The sequence below is a fragment of the Pristis pectinata genome, chromosome 4 (genome assembly GCF_009764475.1).
Source record: "Pristis pectinata isolate sPriPec2 chromosome 4, sPriPec2.1.pri, whole genome shotgun sequence".
NCBI classification, from domain to species: Eukaryota; Metazoa; Chordata; class Chondrichthyes; order Rhinopristiformes; family Pristidae; genus Pristis; species Pristis pectinata.
This window is the reverse complement of record NC_067408.1, coordinates 59,462,099-59,480,855: the sequence shown is the minus strand read 5'-3', so window position 1 is coordinate 59,480,855 and position 18,757 is coordinate 59,462,099. Positions and strand designations below refer to the sequence as shown.

At 40.8% G+C, this 18,757-nt stretch overlaps 1 protein-coding gene across 1 annotated transcript in view; it reads right to left on the bottom strand.

The window, feature by feature from the left end:
• The window catches only part of LOC127569519 (succinate--CoA ligase [ADP-forming] subunit beta, mitochondrial-like), an 83,229-nt gene that overhangs the window by 55,021 nt on the left and 9,451 nt on the right, over positions 1 to 18,757 (bottom strand). Inside the window, exons 3-5 of the mRNA XM_052014242.1 lie at positions 17,448 to 17,547; positions 14,349 to 14,511; positions 1,948 to 2,076 (exon numbers count right to left, since the gene is read on the bottom strand). Coding sequence (XP_051870202.1) covers positions 1,948 to 2,076; positions 14,349 to 14,511; positions 17,448 to 17,547 — 392 coding nt within the window. The remainder of the gene's footprint in view (positions 1 to 1,947; positions 2,077 to 14,348; positions 14,512 to 17,447; positions 17,548 to 18,757) is intronic.

Genomic DNA, 18,757 nt, shown 5'->3' with positions numbered 1-18,757 from the left:
CATCCATTCTAGGAAATATATTGCTTCATTGTCCTGGAATTCCCAACCTTTATCAGTTAAAGAAGATTGTTCATCACTACTTGAAGGGCAATAAATCACAGCCTTGCTTAGCAATGCCCACATACCAAAAATGAATGAGATGGTATCCCTCCCCCCCATGCCCCACCAAACTCCCAGAAATCAAAATTGAGAACAGAGCAGGATAGGGAAAGTAAATAAAGATAAAGCTTGGTTAAGATTTTTTAGATAAATCACTTAACCCCAAATTCAGCAGTCTTTCCTGCTTTTGAAAAACATTTTTCCATTTTACTCTTGAAAGTATGCTCCCCTTTATTGTTATAATACTAATTAATGAGTATATTACATCAGATACACAAATAGATCATGAGTCGGTGAAATTCATAACATTATCTTCCTGCATTGTTGTTTTAAACAATGAACTAAAAACTGGGATCTTAGTTTCTTTGTAACATAGTGATGAATGATTTAACTTTCCCCACAAGTACTGGGTTAAGTGTGGAACATGGCTTTTGTTCAAATGGTGATATTTCCACTGCAGTAAATGAGACCTTCTATAGGCAGAGGCTCATACCGAACTTCGATTTGGCTTTATGCAAACCCGACTTCTACTTCTACTGTCCCACTCCTCAATTTCCTCTAAATTCTCTACTCACCTCCTGCAATTTCAAACTAATTACCACCACAGATGACAGAACCCTTCCCTCCCCCCCCCACCCGTTCCTAACTTTTGAGTAATAAAAATCCCCTTACACAAGGTGTAATAAGAACATAAGAAATAGCAGAAAGAGTAGGCCATCTGGCCCGTTGTGCCTGCTCTGCCATTCAATAAGATCATGGCTGATCTGGCCATGGACTCAGATCCACCTACCTGCCTTTTCCCCATTACCCTTAATTCCCTTACTATGCAAAAATCTATTTAACTGTGCCTTAAATATATTTAATGAGATAGCCTCTACTACTTCCCTGGGCAGAGATTTCCACAGATTCACTGCTCTCTGGGAAAAACAGTTTCTCCTCATCTCCAACCTAAATCTATTCCCCCGAATCTTGAGGCTACGTCCCCTAGTTCTACTCTCACCTACCAGTGGAAACAACCTTCCTGCCTCTATCTTATCTATCCCTTTCATAATTGTATATGTTTCTATTAGATCCCCTCTCATTCTTCTGAATTCCAGTGAGTATAGTCCCAGGTGACTCAATCTCTCCTCATAGGCTAACCCCCTCATCTCCAGAATCAACCTGGTGAACCTCCTCTGCGCCACCTCCAAAACCAGTATACCTTTCCTCAAGTAAGGAGACCAGAACTGCACACAGTGCTCCAGGTACCCTGTACAGTTGTTCCTAAACTCAATCCCTCTAGCAATGAAGGCCAACATTCCATGTTGCACCTGCAAACCAACCTTTTGCGATTCATGCACAAGCACTACCAAGTCTCCCTGCACAACAGCATGCTGCAATCTTTCACCATTTAAATAATGAACTGATCTCCTATTTTTCCTTCCAAAGTGGATGACCTCACATTTACCAACTTTTGCTTTTAATCAAAGCAAAATTCCTCTATTCTAATGACTGCACAGAATATTTCAATCCTAGAGATGAACTGCCTTTTCTTTATGCATACTGTCTACATTGATCACTGTTAACAAAGGTTTTGCTTTTAAAACCACCATCGTTTCGCTGAATATCAATGTTTTAAACTTGTAACTGGGATTTGAGGATTAAAGGGCAACTGTGGTTTGAAGCTGCAGTTTCTATCAATCCCATTGCAAATAATTTGGAATTGTAAATGTTTCTTTTATATATAGGTGACTGTTAGTATAGGGTTCCCTGTATTCAAAATAAGTAGCAGTACAATTATTGGTTCAAAAGTAACATCAGCTATCTGAAATCTATTTGGTTTTCATGTCTGGAATTTCTGTGCATTACCTTGACAGCTTGCTTTTTCTTGGCACCTTCAATTATATCAATAGGCTCTTTCACAATTGCTTCAGGATTTTCCGCTGCTACATCTTCTATGTTAACTCCTCCCTGGGCGCTGCCTATTAATACTGGCCCCTAAAGAAGTGGGGAAAAAATTAGCAGAAATCTCAAAAGTCACTATGGAAGTATATAGAATTACATTTGGACAAGGAACTAAGTGCAGCCCATGAACATCGTGCTGGATCTTTCTAAAGCAGAGTATATACAAACTATCTGGTATTTATCGATCAGAATTAGCACCAGTGGCTACTTCACTTATTAAGTACACCTTGTTACTTTGCCTTCAAAATCTGCAATGGATACAATGTCATTGTGGTTAAGTTATTAGCCTGATGATCTGAGTTCAAATTTCACCATTTAATTTTTGTTGATTAAATAAGTTACAGAATAAGAAGCTAGTGAGATAACAAGGACAATGATAATCCAATTGGCTTGTTAAATGTCCTTCAGGAAATAATGAACTGATTTCCTTTCCTACCCATGTATGACAGACCAACACAGCAATGTGGTCGACTCTCAACTTACCTCTCAAAAAGCCTAGCAAGCTATTCAAGTCAAGGGCAATTAGGGATGGGCATTAAATCCTGCAAAAGAATAATAAAAAAAGGTGATTCTAGCACATTTATTCGCAACTGTAATAAAACACAAAATGCTGGAATACTCAGCATGTCAGGAAGCATTTATTGAGAAATAGTTAATATTTCAGAAATGAAGATTATCATCCTGAAACATCGTCTTTTTCCTTCTCCACAGATGCTGTCAGACTTGCTGAGGATTTCCAACGTTTTATGTTTCACTTCAGAATTCCAGCTTCTGCAGTATTTTGCTACTGGATTATTCCATCCCTAGTTGCCCCAATATGGTGGGTTTGCCTGATCGACTGCATTCCACATGCATATTACTTGTAGCAGCTTGACACAAACACTGATTTAATCGGTCACTTTCAGAGGGAAGTTAAGCGTTAACCACATTGGCATGTGGATGAAAGCACAAAGATCAGATCAGTTAACCAGAGCAGGTGCCCTTCCCTAAAGAAACGAGTGAATGTTAGATTTTTAACCACAATTGTACAGCTTCATTGTTATTTTTACAGTTCATTTTTATTTTGTACAGGCACCCACAACTCAATGTTTCAGGAACAGCTTCTTCCCCTCTGCCATCAGATTACTGACAGTACATGAACCGATGAACACTACCTCATTATTCCTCTTTTGCACTATTTATTTATTTTTGTAACTTATAGTAATTTTTATGTCTTTATTGTACTGCTGCCACAAAACAACACATTTCAGGACATATGTCAGTGATAATAAACCTGATTTTGATTACTTCCAGATTCAAATTCTCAAACTGTGATTGAGGGCAGGGTGCTTAGAGTCACATCCTCTGGAATAATACTTCAGTAACATAACCACTATATTCCAAATTAATTCAGTTATATTCAAGATGGCCCAGATGACTTTTGTAATTAAAAGCTGTTGTACAAGAACATTTCAATTGTTTGCAACATTTATGGTTGTGCTAGATGCTAGAATAAAATTCACAATAATGGGGTGCTCTGAGGAACCTCATTGTATTTGCACACAAATCTGGAATTAGAGGCAGGAAAAATACCTAACAGAACAGGAAATGTATATCATAAACCAACAGCAACAACCAAATTATACATTAAACTTGGTAGGCATTATCCAGCCACCAGTACAAAGTTTACTGACAGAAAAGCAGAGACTAATGGTATTCATTGTTTCTAATGTGCTAACTGTGCAGAAACCTCAGGAGAGTGATAGATACATCAGGTAAGAAGTACAGCCCAAGTTGAGCTAATCTGACATTAGCTTCGTAAGAATGGCATCAGTTACTTGGCTCATTATTGTAATGCATGGGATAACAAAGTTTTATATTTACATGTCCGAGTCCATAGGACGCTCAAAGCAGCTGCGCAGGTTGACTCTGTGGTTAAGAAGGCATATGGTGTATTGTCCTTCATCAATCGGGGAATTGAATTTAGGAGCAGAGAGGTATTGTTGCAGCTATATAGGTCCTTGGTCAGACCCCACTTGGAGTACTGTGCTCAGTTCTGGTCACCTTGCTACAGGAAGGATGTGGAAGCCATAGAAAGGGTGCAGAGGAGATTTACAAGGATGCTGCCTGGAATGCGGAGCATGCCTTATGAAAGCAGGTTGAGGGAACTTGGCCTTTTCTCCTTGGAGCGACGAAGGATGGGGGGGGGGGACCTGATAGAGGTATATAAGATGATGAGAGGTATTGATCGGGTAGATAGTCAGAGGCTTTTCCCCAGGGCTGAAATGGTTGCCACAAGAGGACATAGGTTTAAGGTGCTGGGGAGTAGGTATAGAGGAGATGTCAGGGGTAAGTTTTTTACTCAGAGAGTGGTGAGTGCGTGGAATGGGCTGCCGGTAACAGTGGTGGAGGTGGGTACGATAGGGTCTTTTAAGAGACTGTTGGATAGGTACATGGAGCTGAGAAAAATAGAGGGCTATGGGTAAGCCTAGTAATTTCTAGGGTAGGGACATGTTTGGCACAACTTTGTGGGCTGAAGGGCCTGAATTGTGCTGTAGTTTTTCTATGTTTCTACGATAGATACACACAAAACCACAGTTACACCTTGTCATTTCAAGTTCAATATTCTTCTTGTAAAGTGTTAACTAAGCACTTTTCTGGGACAGATTAACTATTGACCAGGTGAAATCTCTTTCACTGCAGTATTGATTTTATTTTTAATCAGAAGATGCTGTGTCATAAGCAAGGCTAGCATTGATTACTCCTTTCTAACTTTTCCTGGTTTTGATGAAATCCAAAACATTTGCTTTTTTTTCCCCTCTCTGCACATGCTGGCTGACCTGCTGAGTGTTTCCAGCATTTGGGGCAGCATGGTAGCGTAGCAGTTAGCGTGACGCTATTACAGCGCCAGCGATCGGAATTCGATTCCCGTCACCGTCTGTGAGGAGTTTGTACGTTCTCCCGTGTCTACATGGGTTTCCTCCGGGTGCTCCGGTTTCCTCCCACATTGCAAAGACGTACGGGTAGGTTAATTTGGGTTTAAAATGGGTGGCACGGACTCATTGGGCCGGAAGGGCCTGTTACCACGCTATAAATAAAATTTTAAAAAAATTTTTTAAAAATTTAAAAATTGTCTGCTTTTATCTTGCATAATTGCTTAAGACAGTGGTAAGCCATTTTCAGATTTAGATTAGGTTGGCATGTCTGGGATATTGGCCTGGCAACAAGGAAGGCAGGCAATTGATTTCCAGATCAATAAGGCTTATGACTTAGAGTGAAACTCTTAATACGCTAGCATTGTCCATGTATCTGCTCTCCTGGTCTTTTTAGGTGTTAAAGGTTTCTTGGTTGGTTGCTGCATTTGAAGGAGCCTTGGTAATTTGCTACACTGCATCTATTGGAATGTTACACACCACAGCCACATCGTGTTAGTGATGGAGAGTGCAAAAGTCATTGGTGATGGATGGCCTGCCAATCAAGCAGGTTGCTTTGTCCTGAATGGTGTCAAGACTCTTGAATGATGCTAAAGCTGCAAACAATCTCACTCCTGACCTATTTCTTGTAGGAGCTTGCAAAGGATTTGGAGGATGGTGGTGGTTAGGTGATAAGCCATTCAATACAGAATACCTAGCCCTTGATTTTGCTCTTTAAGGTACTGCACTTATGTGGCTGGTCAAGTTAAGTTTCTGGTCAATGGTAGTGGTGGATGATTTGAAAAGGCAATGAACGTCAAGAAAAGGTGGTCAGATTTCTTTAAATGGAGTTTTGTACTTAATTGCCACTTATTAGCCCAAACCTGAAAGACCTTGTTGCATGCAGACAATGCTTAATTCTCCAAGGAATTGCAGTGGGAACTGAATGCTGCAATCATCAGCAACAAACACAATTTTGACCTTTTGGAGGAAAAGTCATTGATGACGCAGCCAAAGATGACTTTGCTTTGGAAACAAGACAAGGAATGCTCAAAGGAATGAAAAGTCATCTGCAGGTTTCAAAATTAGCCTAGTTAATTAGCTTCCTGAAGTACCTGGGTAGTGAAAAATGCATTCCGATAGACAGGTTTAGGGCCAGTAAATCAAATGGTGAGCAGGTTTTCTTTAGGAATAGAAAGAGGCAGCACTGTATCTTATGTTAAGCTCAGTCCAGCAGCCAAGAGAAGTTTTATTTCCATTAAGGGCTGAAGCCACTATGCTTAGATTCTAGTGCACAAACTGCAAGACAAGCAGCAATCAGTTCTTAAACAGAAGATGAACTGCATGTTTGGAACATAAGACTCAAGCTTGACAACTATACAATGTAATGCAAAAACCAAGATTACCAATCTTCAGTAGATAAGCTCATCACCTGCCCAAAGTTAAAATCTATCCTGATCACATGAACATACAGTAAAACTCCAATCACTCAGCATGCTTGGGACTTTGGTGGTGTTGGACTGCTGGATTTTCCAGACTATTAGATGTTATTCTTATTAATTCCCCAGAACACTTTTACTTAGTATTTAATGAAGTCCTGCAGTATTATAATAAATTCCCCATTAAATTTGGTGTCTCGGGTCAGGGGTAGGAGGCCAGTCACTTTCATTCTCCATTCCACCTCCTACTCTGACCTCTCTATGTTCAACCTTTAGCTGTACGTTTCTGTCCGACTATTTTATTTTTATGTCTGTGACTACTATTTATTAAAGTAATTGTTACCTTCACAACTTTGGTCTCCACCTACTGCAGACTTTCCCTCAGTTCTCTCCTTGCCCCCACCTCTCCATAGCTTAAGGTACACTTGCTTACTCACTTTTCTGGACCCAATGAAGAGTCCGAGTTGTAATACCTACTCTATTTATATCCTCACTGATGCCGGGTGGCCTGCTGAGTGCTTCTAGATTCTGTGGTTTTGTATAGCATTTCCATTTGCTTTCAACACTTACAAAACAACAACTTCACACTGTACACACAAATTGCACATTTTCTATTTAAAAGTGCTGTGCTGCTGCCTAGTGGCAAGTAATAGGAAAAAAAAACCTCTGCATTGTGACTTGATAGAGGTGTACAAGATGATAAGAGGCATAGATCGAGTGGACAGTCAGAGACTTTTTCCCAGGGTAACAATGGCTAACACGAGGGAACATAATCTTAAGGTGATTGGAGGAAGATACAAGGGGGATGTCAGGGGTAATTTTTTTTTACCCAGAGAGTGGTGGGTGCATGGAATGTACTGCTGGCAGAGGTTTTGGGGGCAGATATATTAGGGACATTTAAGAGACTCTTACATAGACACAGGAATGATAGAGAAATGGGGGGCTATGTGGGAGGGAAGGATTAGATAGATCTTAGAGCAGGATAAAATGGCGGCACAACATTGTGGGGTGAAGGGCCTGTACTGTGCTCTAATGTTCTATGTTCATAAATTCTGTGTCCCAACTATACTTAACGTCATTATAGTATTCACTGCAAGTGCTATGGTACAACAGAGGCCCAAACAATTGGTATCCCTAAAATGATACAACTTTAGTTCCAAAGAGACTTCCAGTCTCTTCTTCACTAGTTATTCTCCTTTTCTTAAGTTTACATCTCATCTCTAACAAACCCAGCTAATATAGAACAGTACAGCACAATACAGGCCCTTCAGCCCACTATGTTGTGCCAACCTTTAAACCACATCTAAGACTATCTAACCCCTTCCTCCCACATAGCCCCCTATTTTAAATTGCTCCATATGCTTATCTAACAATCTCTTGAATGTGACCAATGTACCTGCCTCCACCACCACCCCAGGCAGCGCATTCCATGCACCAACCACTCTCTGGGTAAAAAACCTCCCTCTGATATCTTCCTTGAACTTCCCACCTATTACTTTAAAGCCATGCCCTCTTGTATTGAGCATTGGTGCCCTGGGAAAGAGGTGCTGGCTGTCTACTCTTTCTATTCCTCTTAATATTTTGTATACCTCTATCATGTCTCCTCTCATCCTCCTTCTTTCCAAAGAGTAAGGCCCTAGCTCCCTTAGTCTTTCCTCATAATACATACCTTCCAAACCAGGAAGCATCCTGGTAAATCTCCTCTGCACCCTTTCCAACGCTTCCACATCCTTCCTATAATGAGATGACCAGAACTGGACACAGTACTCCAAGTGTGGTCTAACCAGACTTTGTAGAGCTGCATCATTACCTTGCGGCTCTTAAACTCGATCCCACGACTTACGAAAGCTAACATCCCATAAGCTTTCTTAACTACCCTATCCACCTGTGAGGCAAATTTCAGTGATCTGTGGATATGAACCCCCAGATCCCTCTGCTCCTCCACACTCCCCAGAATCCTGCCATTAACCTTGTACTCCACCTTGGAGTTCGTCCTTCCAAAGTGTACCACCTCACACTTCTCCGAATTGAACTCCATCTGCCATTTCTCAGCCCAGCTCTGTATCCTATCAATATCCCTCGGCAATCTTCGACAGTCCTCCACACTATCCACAATACTACTGACCTTTGTGTCGTCTGCAAACTTGCTAACCCACCCTTCTACCCCCTCATCCAAGTCATTAATAAATAACACGAAAAGTGGAGGTCCCAGAACTGATCCTTCTGGGACACCACTAGTCACAGTCCTCTAATCTGAATGCACTCCCTCCACCACTAACCTCTGCTTTCTACAGGCAAGCCAATTTTGAATCCACATGGCCAAGCCTCCCTGGACCCCATCCCCTCTGACCTTCTGAAAAAGCCTACCACGTGGAACCTTGTCAAACACCTTACTAAAATCCATGTAGACCACATCTACTGCACTATCCTCATCAATCTGCCTGGTCACCTCCTCAAAGAATCCTATCAGGCTTGTGTGACATGATCTTCCCTTCACAAAGCCATGCTGGCTGTTCCTAATCAGTCCATGATTCTCTAAATGCTCATAGATCCTATCTCTAAGAATCCTTTCCAACAGCTTGCCCACCACAGACGTAAGGCTCACTGGTCTGTAATTCCCTGGACTATCCCTACTACCTCTTTTGAATAAGGGGACAACCACACACTTTTCTACTCCCAAATATACTTCCCCACTGATAATGAAATTGATCAGCATAAACTATGTTTAAACTCATACGAATTCATTCCCTTCTTGTTAGTTTGGCTAAGTTGTCAAATGTGTATCTCTGAATCAAGGCTATAGGTTTGGGCATGAACACATGGGTTTCTATATCCAAGGTAGAATGCCAGGTGTGTGTCCTACTGCACTGTTGATGTGGATGTGTTGAACTTCATTAAGCTGTTAATTGGAGCATGGACAAAGGGCTTGAGGCACAAGGGAACACCACCACCAGCAGCTTTCCCTCAAATCATACACCACTTAGACCGGGAAATATACTGTTGGCCCTTAGTTGTCACTAAATTTTGGAACTCCCCCATAATAGCACTGTGGGAGCACCTTCACCAGAAGGACAGTAGCAGTTCAAGGCAGTGGCTCAGCACCATCTTCCTGAGGGCAATTAGGGAAGGACAATAAATGACTACCTTGCCAGTGACACCCAGATCCTAGACACATGTATAAGAATAAAGTTTAAAAAGAGCTTATTCAGTTAGCTGACGCAAAAGACCCACCTCAGGGTGCACACCACAGGGATGGCACAGGACCCCCTCCATTGGAATGGCTCCAAGTGCTGGTACAGCCAATCACAAACAACTCGGTTCTTGAACCAACCAGCACAACCGTAATCACTAGGAGTTTAGCAACACGATAACCACTTCGATCACTTGGCACTACAATGAAATTTGTTTTTTTTTGTTCTAATTGTGTTCTTTCTTGTAAAAATTGTGTTTAATTTATGTTTATCTTGTGAATGCTGCTTATGCGATGCTTTGTGCCTGTGATGCTGCTGCAAGCAAGTTTTTCATTGCACATCTGCATACACGTACTTGTGCATGTGACAATAAACTCAACTTTGAATTAAACTGAAGGAGGCGACTTCATAAGTATCCCTGTTCTCTCTGGTTTGGGGGCCCATCATAAAAGCTGAAAATATCTGCAAAGGTCTTCACCCATAAGATAAATAATTAATCTCAGGCTCCTCTTCAGGACCCCACCTTCAACAGAGATAGTCAATTCAGCTAATTCCTGTGGGGAGAATAGAATGGGTTCACATAGCATTAGTGTAAAAAAGGGGTGCTTGATAGTCAACAAGGACTTGGTGGATTAAAGGGCCTGTTTCCATGCTGTAATAATATCATATAACTAATTTTATCTGATGAATAAACAACTATTTTTCCAGTGTAATTAGCTGGATGCCCAATAACATTCTGGCTGTATTGCTGAAAATGTGATCTAAAATTAACTAAACTACTGGCCACATTATTGCAGTGGTTATAACAATGGCATATGCTTGACAAAGTGAAAAACTGAATTGGTTTGTTCTGTCTATAATGACACAAGACTAAGTCAGCCTACTATTGTTCAGGTGGTCTACCTACAAATCATCAAAGCACAATTGACAATTCCTTCATCACTATCAAACAGCACTTGTAAGTAACTTCATGTTACACTTGGGTGCGACCACATACACATGCCTTCAGACCTTGTCCTTTCATAGACACAAGAGTCCCACAGAGAGACGTGGAAGCAGATTCGCTGACAGCATTTAAGTGGTGCCTAGATGAGCTCTTGAATTGTCTAGGCACACAAGGCTACGAGGCAAGTGCTGGATGATGGGATTTATACGGATGAGTGAACACTTGTCAGCGTAGATGTGGTGGGCCGAATGGCCTGTTTCTGTGCTGGCTGACTCTATGAAAGTTACATTGCAGAGGTGAAGTAAATATGACACTGAAGTAGCAATGCACTGAGTTTAACATCAATGCACCCTTGCTAAAATTGAAGGCAAGAGGGAATCAAGGGCAAAATTCTCCATTAGTTGGAGTCATATGTAGCACAAATAAAGAGAGCTTCAGTTGGCGATCCAACAACTTAGCCCCTAGGACACGTCGCACAAGTTCCGTAAGCAGGTCCCTTGGGCCCTCTTTATCAATGACTCCTTGCCATCATTGGGTCAGAAGTGAGGAGGCTTGCTGATGGTTGCACAATGTTCAGAGTTGGAACTACTCAGATAATGACGCAGTCTGTGACCATGCAAAAAAACCGAGATAATATTGAGGCACAAGTGTAAAGTAACATTTGTGGTACTTAAATACTAAAGAATAATCATCTGTTAACAGACAGTTTAACCACTTCTCCTTGATATTCAATAGTATTACCACTTCAGGAGATCCCCACCATCAATACTATGGGACTGGTGGGTGCCAGTGTTGACAAGTTTACAGATAATGTGGCGACAGTCAGAGTCTGAATATTCTGTCATGAGTAACTCACATCCTGACTCTCCAAAGTTTTTCTGTAATCCACTAGGTACAATTAGAAGTGTGATAGAATGCATTCCATTTGCCTGAAAAGGTACAGCACCTACAGTCAAACTTGACACCATTCAGGACAAACAGCCTGCTTGACTGGCACACTATCTACCACTCTGCACATTCACTCCTCCATCACTGGTAGAGCATCAGTGCAGTATATACCATCCACAAAATGTACTGCAGCAACTGTACAGCAGACTTCTTCAAATTAACTTCACGAATCCACAATGTTGACCAACTAAAAGGGCAACACAGGAGATGGATATCTGCTGTTCCCTTCCAGCGGTACAATATCGGGACTTGGACATCACATAACATAAGAAATAGAAGTAATCCATTCTACCACTCAGCCCACTCCACCAATCAACAAGATGATGCTTAATCTTTTACTTCAGTGTCTCTTTTCCCTTGATATCTAAAAAATCCATGATTGAATGTACTCAGCAACTGAACCTCTTGGGTCAAGGATTGCATACATTTACAATTTCTGTTTGTTTTTAAATTTCAGATGTACAGTATCTGCAATATTTTTCCTTTATTACAGGATTCTTTTCATTTTTTGCTTGATTTTTCTCATGATTCTTTTAATGAAGGGTAACATCTTTGTTCCCAAATGACCAGCTGGTACAATAATCTATTCTTATTTTCTCTCAAAACCTTTAATAATTTTAAAGCTATGAAATCTCACCTATGCAAAACCACATTCTTTTTGACCAAAGCAATCATAGGAACATAGAAAATGTTCAGAACAAGCAAAGTTAACTACAGTGCATTTGAATGGGTCAGGAAATATAAACAGCAACTACCTCACAGCACTGACAACGTGCTTTAAACAATCAAAATCATAATCTTGCTTTCCAATTTATTCTCCTGTATCTGTGGTATTTTCCCCCCTCCTTTACATTAAAAAGTTCATTATATAAAAAATTGTTAAAAATGTTAGCCTCAAGAAATAACAGATCAGGAACAGTTAAATATCAATTTCAGATATTGTTCTCTAAATCCACAGGGAGAAAGTTGGAAAGTGAAGAATGCCTTCAAAAGAAAGGCAACCATGGTGGAGGAATATAACAAAGACTGTTTCGTGTCCAGGAAATTGGATTGTCAGCAAGCATAAAACTGGGCATATGAGAGAGTGGGGGGGGGGGGGGGGGGGGTAGAAAGTTGTTGGTGTATAGGAAAATAAGGAGAGGAAAATGGGACTGATGGGATTGGAGCCAATGGGTTAAACCGACACCTTTATGGCTATACAGCACGGAAACAACTCATCCATGGTGATAAATGTGCCTTCCTGAACTAGTCCCATTGGCCTGTATCCCTCTAAACCTTTCCTATCCATGAACCTGTCCAAATATCTTTTAAATGTTGTAACTGTACCCACCTCAACACTTCCTTGGGCAGTTTGTTCCATACACCCACCATTCTCTGTGTAAAGAAGTTTCCTCTGAGGTCCCTTCTAAATTCTTCCCCTCTCACCTTAAACCTATGCCTTCTAATTTTAGACACCCCTACCCTAGGAAAAAGACTGCGACCATTCACCTTATCTATGCCCCTCATGATTTTATAAACCTCTATGAAATCACCCCTCAACCTCCTACATGCCAGGGAAAAAAAAGTCTTAGCCTATCCAGTCTCTCCATATAACTCAAGCCCTCCAGTCCTGGTAACATTCTCATGAATAGTTTCTGCATCCTCTCTTGCTTAATCATATCCTTTGTATAGCTAGGCAACCAGAATTGCACACAATACTCCAAGCTTGGTTTCATCAATGACTTGTACAGTTGTAACATGACTTCCCAACTCCTGTACTCAATGCCCTGGCCAATGTGCCAAATGCCTTCACAACCCAGTCTGTGTCTCCACTTTCAGGTAACTATGTACTTGTACCTCTAGATCATTTTGCTCTACAACACCCTCCAGGGTCTTGCCATTTACGGTGCAAGTCCTACCCTACTTTAATTTACCAAAATGCATCACTTCACATCTGTCCCAGTTAAATTCCATCTGCCATTTCTGGGCCCACTTTCCCTGTTGTAATCTTAAATAACCTTTTTCACTGTCTGCTATACCAACAATTTTGGTGTCATTTGCAAACTAACCACGTCAACTACATTCTCATCCAAATCATTAATATGGATGACAAATAGCAGAGGACCCAGCACCAATCCCTGCAGCACACTGCTAGTCACAGGCTTCCAATCTGAAAAACAAACCTCCACCACCATCCTCTGACACATTCCACCAAGCCAATTTTGTACTCAATTGGCTTGCTCACCCTGGATCCCATGTGATCCAATCTTCCTGACCACCCTGTCATGCGGAATCTGGTAAAAGACCTTGCTAAATTCCATGTAGACAACGTCTACTGCCCTGCCCTTGTCAATCCTCTTGGTCACCTCTTCAAAAAACTGAATCAAATTTGTGAGACATAATCTCCCGCGCACAAAGACATGCTGACTATCCCTAATCAGTCCTTGCCTTTCCAAACGCAGGTAGATCCTGTCTCTCAGAATCCGCTCCAGTAACTTTCCCACCACAGATGCAAGGCTCACCAGCCTGTAGTTTCCTGGCTTGTCCTTGCAGCCTTTCTTAAATAAAGGCACAACATTAGCCACCCTCCAATCTTCTGGTACCTCACCCGTGACTAATGATGATACTTATATCTCTGCCAGGGCCCCAGCAATTTCTTCCATACCTTCCCACAATGTCTTAGAATATACTCGGTCAGGCCCCAGGGATTTATCCCCCTTTATGTGTTTCAAGACCTGCAGCTCCTCCTCTTTTGTAATGTGGATATGTTCCAAGACAATAGTATTGTCTTCCCTGAATTCCCTAGCTTCCATAACCGTATAAATTCCGTAACCAGAAAATTTATGTGAATGAAGCACTACAGCAAGAAAATTCACCAGATTTTTTGTAACAGTCTTGGCCATCTGCTCACCTGAAATGTCCTTTCCAATGTTATTGCAAAGTAATATTCTTTTCTGGGGTACCTTCGCTCACAGATCAATACCTTGTTGCATATTCTTCCTTTTGCACCTGTTTGCTTGGTAAATAACTTCTTTCCAATCATTTGGGAAGTAATATCCCGGGCTTGCTCTGGACTGGGAAGAAAGACATCAATTAACATCTTTCATTGCAATATGTTCAGGAAGATTGTACAAACATACTCAATATTGATAAGATATCTTCAGAACTCCACAGAATGAATAAGATAAAAACTCTGTAGTTCTTTTTAAAATAGAATACCTGACAAAGTGATTTTTCTCCTTTATACCTACACTGCTCAAACAAAAGTCTCTGGTAAAGGCAGGTTTGGGATATCAGAGGAACCCAAGAATGCAAAGCTGCTGAAGACTTTAACAGCAGACCCTCCTTTTCACTTTTATATCCAATCTTCTTCCAAGCAACCAGCCAGATTAACTAATTGAAGGCTAGCAGCAGAAGGCCAGAGCCTGGGGTGACAAATTAACAGGGCATGATCACAGGTGTGGGAGAGAGGGGTAGTTGTATGGGATTACAGAAAAGGTGAGCCTGAACATTCACATAATGCATCATCCTCAAAGATGAAGACTGGACTGCTTCATCACTTTTACTCCAATAGAAACAGCATGATTAATAAAATTTATGCATTCCAGACTTGGTAATTGATAAATTATTGTCACATGTACTGAGATACAGTGAAAACCTGTTGTTTTTATGTGATCTAGACAGATCATTCCAAAAATAAGTACATTGAGAAAAGCAATAACAGAATGCAGAATATAGTGTTACAGATACAGAGAAAGTGCAGTGCCTGTAGACAATAAGGTGCAATGGCCATGATGAGGTAGATTGAGAGATCAAGAGTTCATCTTTATTGTACAAGAGGTCCATTCAAGGGTTTTATAACAGTGGAATAGAAGCTGCCTTTGAGCCCGGTGGTGCATGTTTTCAAGCTTTTGTATCTTCTGCCCAATGGGGGGGGAAGAGAGAATGAGAAGGGTGGGAGTGGTCTTTGATTACGTTGGCTGCTTTCCCAAGGCAGCGGGAACTGTAGACAGAGTCAATGGAGGGGATAGACTGGTCTGTGTTCACAACTCTCTACAATTTCTTGCTCACTTGAGCAAAGCAGTTGCCAGACCATGCTGTGATACATCTGGATAGGGTGCCCTCTGTGGTGCATCTATAAAAACTGGAGATGGTCATCAGGGACATGCAGGATTTCCTTAGCCTTCTGAGGAAGCAGAGGTGCTGGTGTGCTTTCTTGGCCACAGCGTCCATATGGTAGGACCAAGACAAGCTTTTGGTGATATTTACCAAGGAACTTGAAGCTCTCAGCTATCACCATCTCATACATAAAGAGCCGTGTACTCCACCCCACTTCCTGAAGTCAATGACCAGCTCTTTTTGTTTTGTTGCCATTGAGGGAACCATGCCACTATAGGCTCTCTATCTCTCTTCTGTAATCCGTTGCATCCTTGTTCAAGATCCAGCCCACGAGAGTGGTGTCATCTGCAAACTTGTAGATGGAGGCAAGAGTAGAATCTGGGCACACAGTCGTGAGTTTATAGGCGTAATGTAGGGGGCTGAGGACACAGCCTTGCGGACACCAGTGTTGAGGATAATTGTGGCGGAGGTGTTGCTGCCTATCCTTACCAATTGCTTATAATAACACCACCCAAAATACAATTCATAAATCTTGGCAGCATATAAATCTGTGGCAGAAATTAATTTACAAAGAAACAGAAAACTGAGGTTAAGATTCAGAAGGGCTGCATCATAACAGATCACCAAATGGAGGCAAGGAAGAGAAGTGAGAAAAATAGACAGAAGTGAAATTAGTTAATATGCTAAACGATAATCACGTGGGATTTCAGGTAGCCCCAAATAATACCTAGTGGATGAAAGGAAATGGGATTTTTGCAGATGCCTTTCTGATCTAATATGCCCAACAAGGGAGGCTATACTTCTGGATCTAGTTAAGGGAAATGAAATAGAGCAGATATGAGAACTTGTAGTAAAGAGAGAATGTGATACAATATTTAGAATTAGCCAACAGAAATAGTAGGAAGGCAAAGTTATGAATTTAAGAAAGCTAATTGTGTAGGAAGGAGAATAGAAGGGAGGGAAAAGGGAAAAAAATGTCAGAGTACAATGAACCATGTTCAAAAGGGCTATCAAAGCTCAAGATAAACATATTCCATCAGAATACAATTCTCATCAGAATGGGCAGCACAGTAGCGTAGCGGTTAGCACGACGCTATTACAGCGCCAGCGATCGGGGTTTGATTCCCGTTGCTGTCTGTAAGGAGTTTGTACATTCTCCCGTGTCTGCGTGGGTTTCCACCAGGTGCTGCGGTTTCCTCCCACATTCTAAAGACATATGGGTAGGTTAATTTGGGGTTTAAAATGGGCGGCGTGGACTCGTTGGGCCGGAAGGGCCTGTAACTACGCTGTAAATAATTTTTTTTTAAATTTAAAATTTAATTTAAAAATGTAAATACAGCTTACACAAGGTTTCTGAAAGTAATCATGTGTGATTTACACTGTGTCTGGTGATAACAGAATAGGCAACTTAAAAACTGAATAGGAAGTATTGTTAAATGGAACATTTCCAGGCTAGAAGAAAGATAAACATCGGTTCATCGGGAACCAAACCTTTGATTTGCTACTTATGATTTATTATATGTACATAATATATAAATTCATTAACAATTTGGATAACAGCACAGTAGATGAAGCTTTCATGTGTGCAAATCAAAATAGAAGGCAATGTTACTAACTACCAGCACAACAAGATTCAGGATTGGAATCAGAAAAGGTACCTGATCAAAAGTCAACAGTACAGCTCAATATGGACTTAGTAGAATATTTAGGTTGGGAGCAAGGAATTGTCTCTATTTCTTTCAAATCACATACATTTAAAACTCATCCAAATATCACTAAAGGTAGACAGCTCTTTTAGCATGTATAGAAAAACAAAAGATTCTACACCCAACACCTTAAATGTATGCTAGAGGGATGAAAAAACAACTGTGATCTGTTTTAAAATACTTACGAATAAACAATTTGAACTCCTCCTTTCAGACCTCCTTCAAATGTCCCTTTTCCTCTGCCACCAGCCAAAACCTGTGCCTTTACAACAAGATCCCTTGAACCTGTGGTACAGAATAAAAGGTTGTATGTACAGGCTCAAAAAGTGCTGAATTACTTATAAGCTACCCTGGGCTGAATATTCGCTTACCTACTTGGCAGAGAGGACCAACAGGTGTCAAAATGCATCTAGCTCACTCATTAATACAGGCTGAAATCTTGCACTACATCTTTGACGATAAATACCAACATTGAGCTACGTAACAGCACAAAAAAAAAAATCAGAGAATGTACTGGTATAGTATGCAACAGCAGCATGTGAAGACAAATCTCCATCATATGAATCAATAGTTCAGCCCACCTTGAACATGCTGCAGAGTTTTGGCCATCTTTTCAGAGTAGAGGCAGAGGTACTGGCCAGTGAAGGATACCTAAATCAATATCTTAGATTAAGCATGAAAAGGTCTAGAAGGTTGCTGCCAACTTTAAATATTTATATTGGAGAAATAAGGCTACTGGAGCTTAGAGGCATTCAAAATTCAAAGAGACTCTGATAAAAATAAATCTAATAACATTTTTATAATAACTCCCTCTGTGGTGGGGGACAGACTCAAACTGCAACAAGGAAGCACAATTAAAATAGAAAGAAAATACTGCAAATACTCTGCAGGTCAAACAGCATCTGAGGAGAATTTCAGCCTTTTTTCTTTACCTGCTAAGTACTGCAGGCATTTCCTGTGGGTGGGGGTCAGATTTCCAGAATTACAGTATTTAGCTTCTGCAGGAATAAATAAGTTAGACTTAAAGGTTGTACATAGTAGTTGCTAATTATCAAGGAACCAAGAGAAGCATTCCAACTGACAACTCAAAAAAGAATCAGGCATTTGATACAGAAAGAGGTTGAAGAGATAAATATGCAATTTTTTTTTAACCAACTTTGGGGCTACCCCGATTGATCTCTTCTAATCACATCAGATTGTTTATGAGGATACTCAATGATTTACAGGTTAAATTTGATCATACAAAACACTCTGTATATCCGGACACAAAACCATTCTCCTCAAGCCTTCCTAGTAGCTTGTTTTGAAGCACATCTTTAGCCTTACTAGTCAGATGTTGTTTAGTCTCATGGCGTTAGTTGTATCCAGTGCACTTGGACTTTGAGTGAAACAAATTAGATGAACACTGGCTACTGAGACAGATCACTAAACGCTTCTGGCTGAAGATGGTTGCTGAATCTTCACGTTTATTCTTGCACACGTGTTGGGCTCTGTT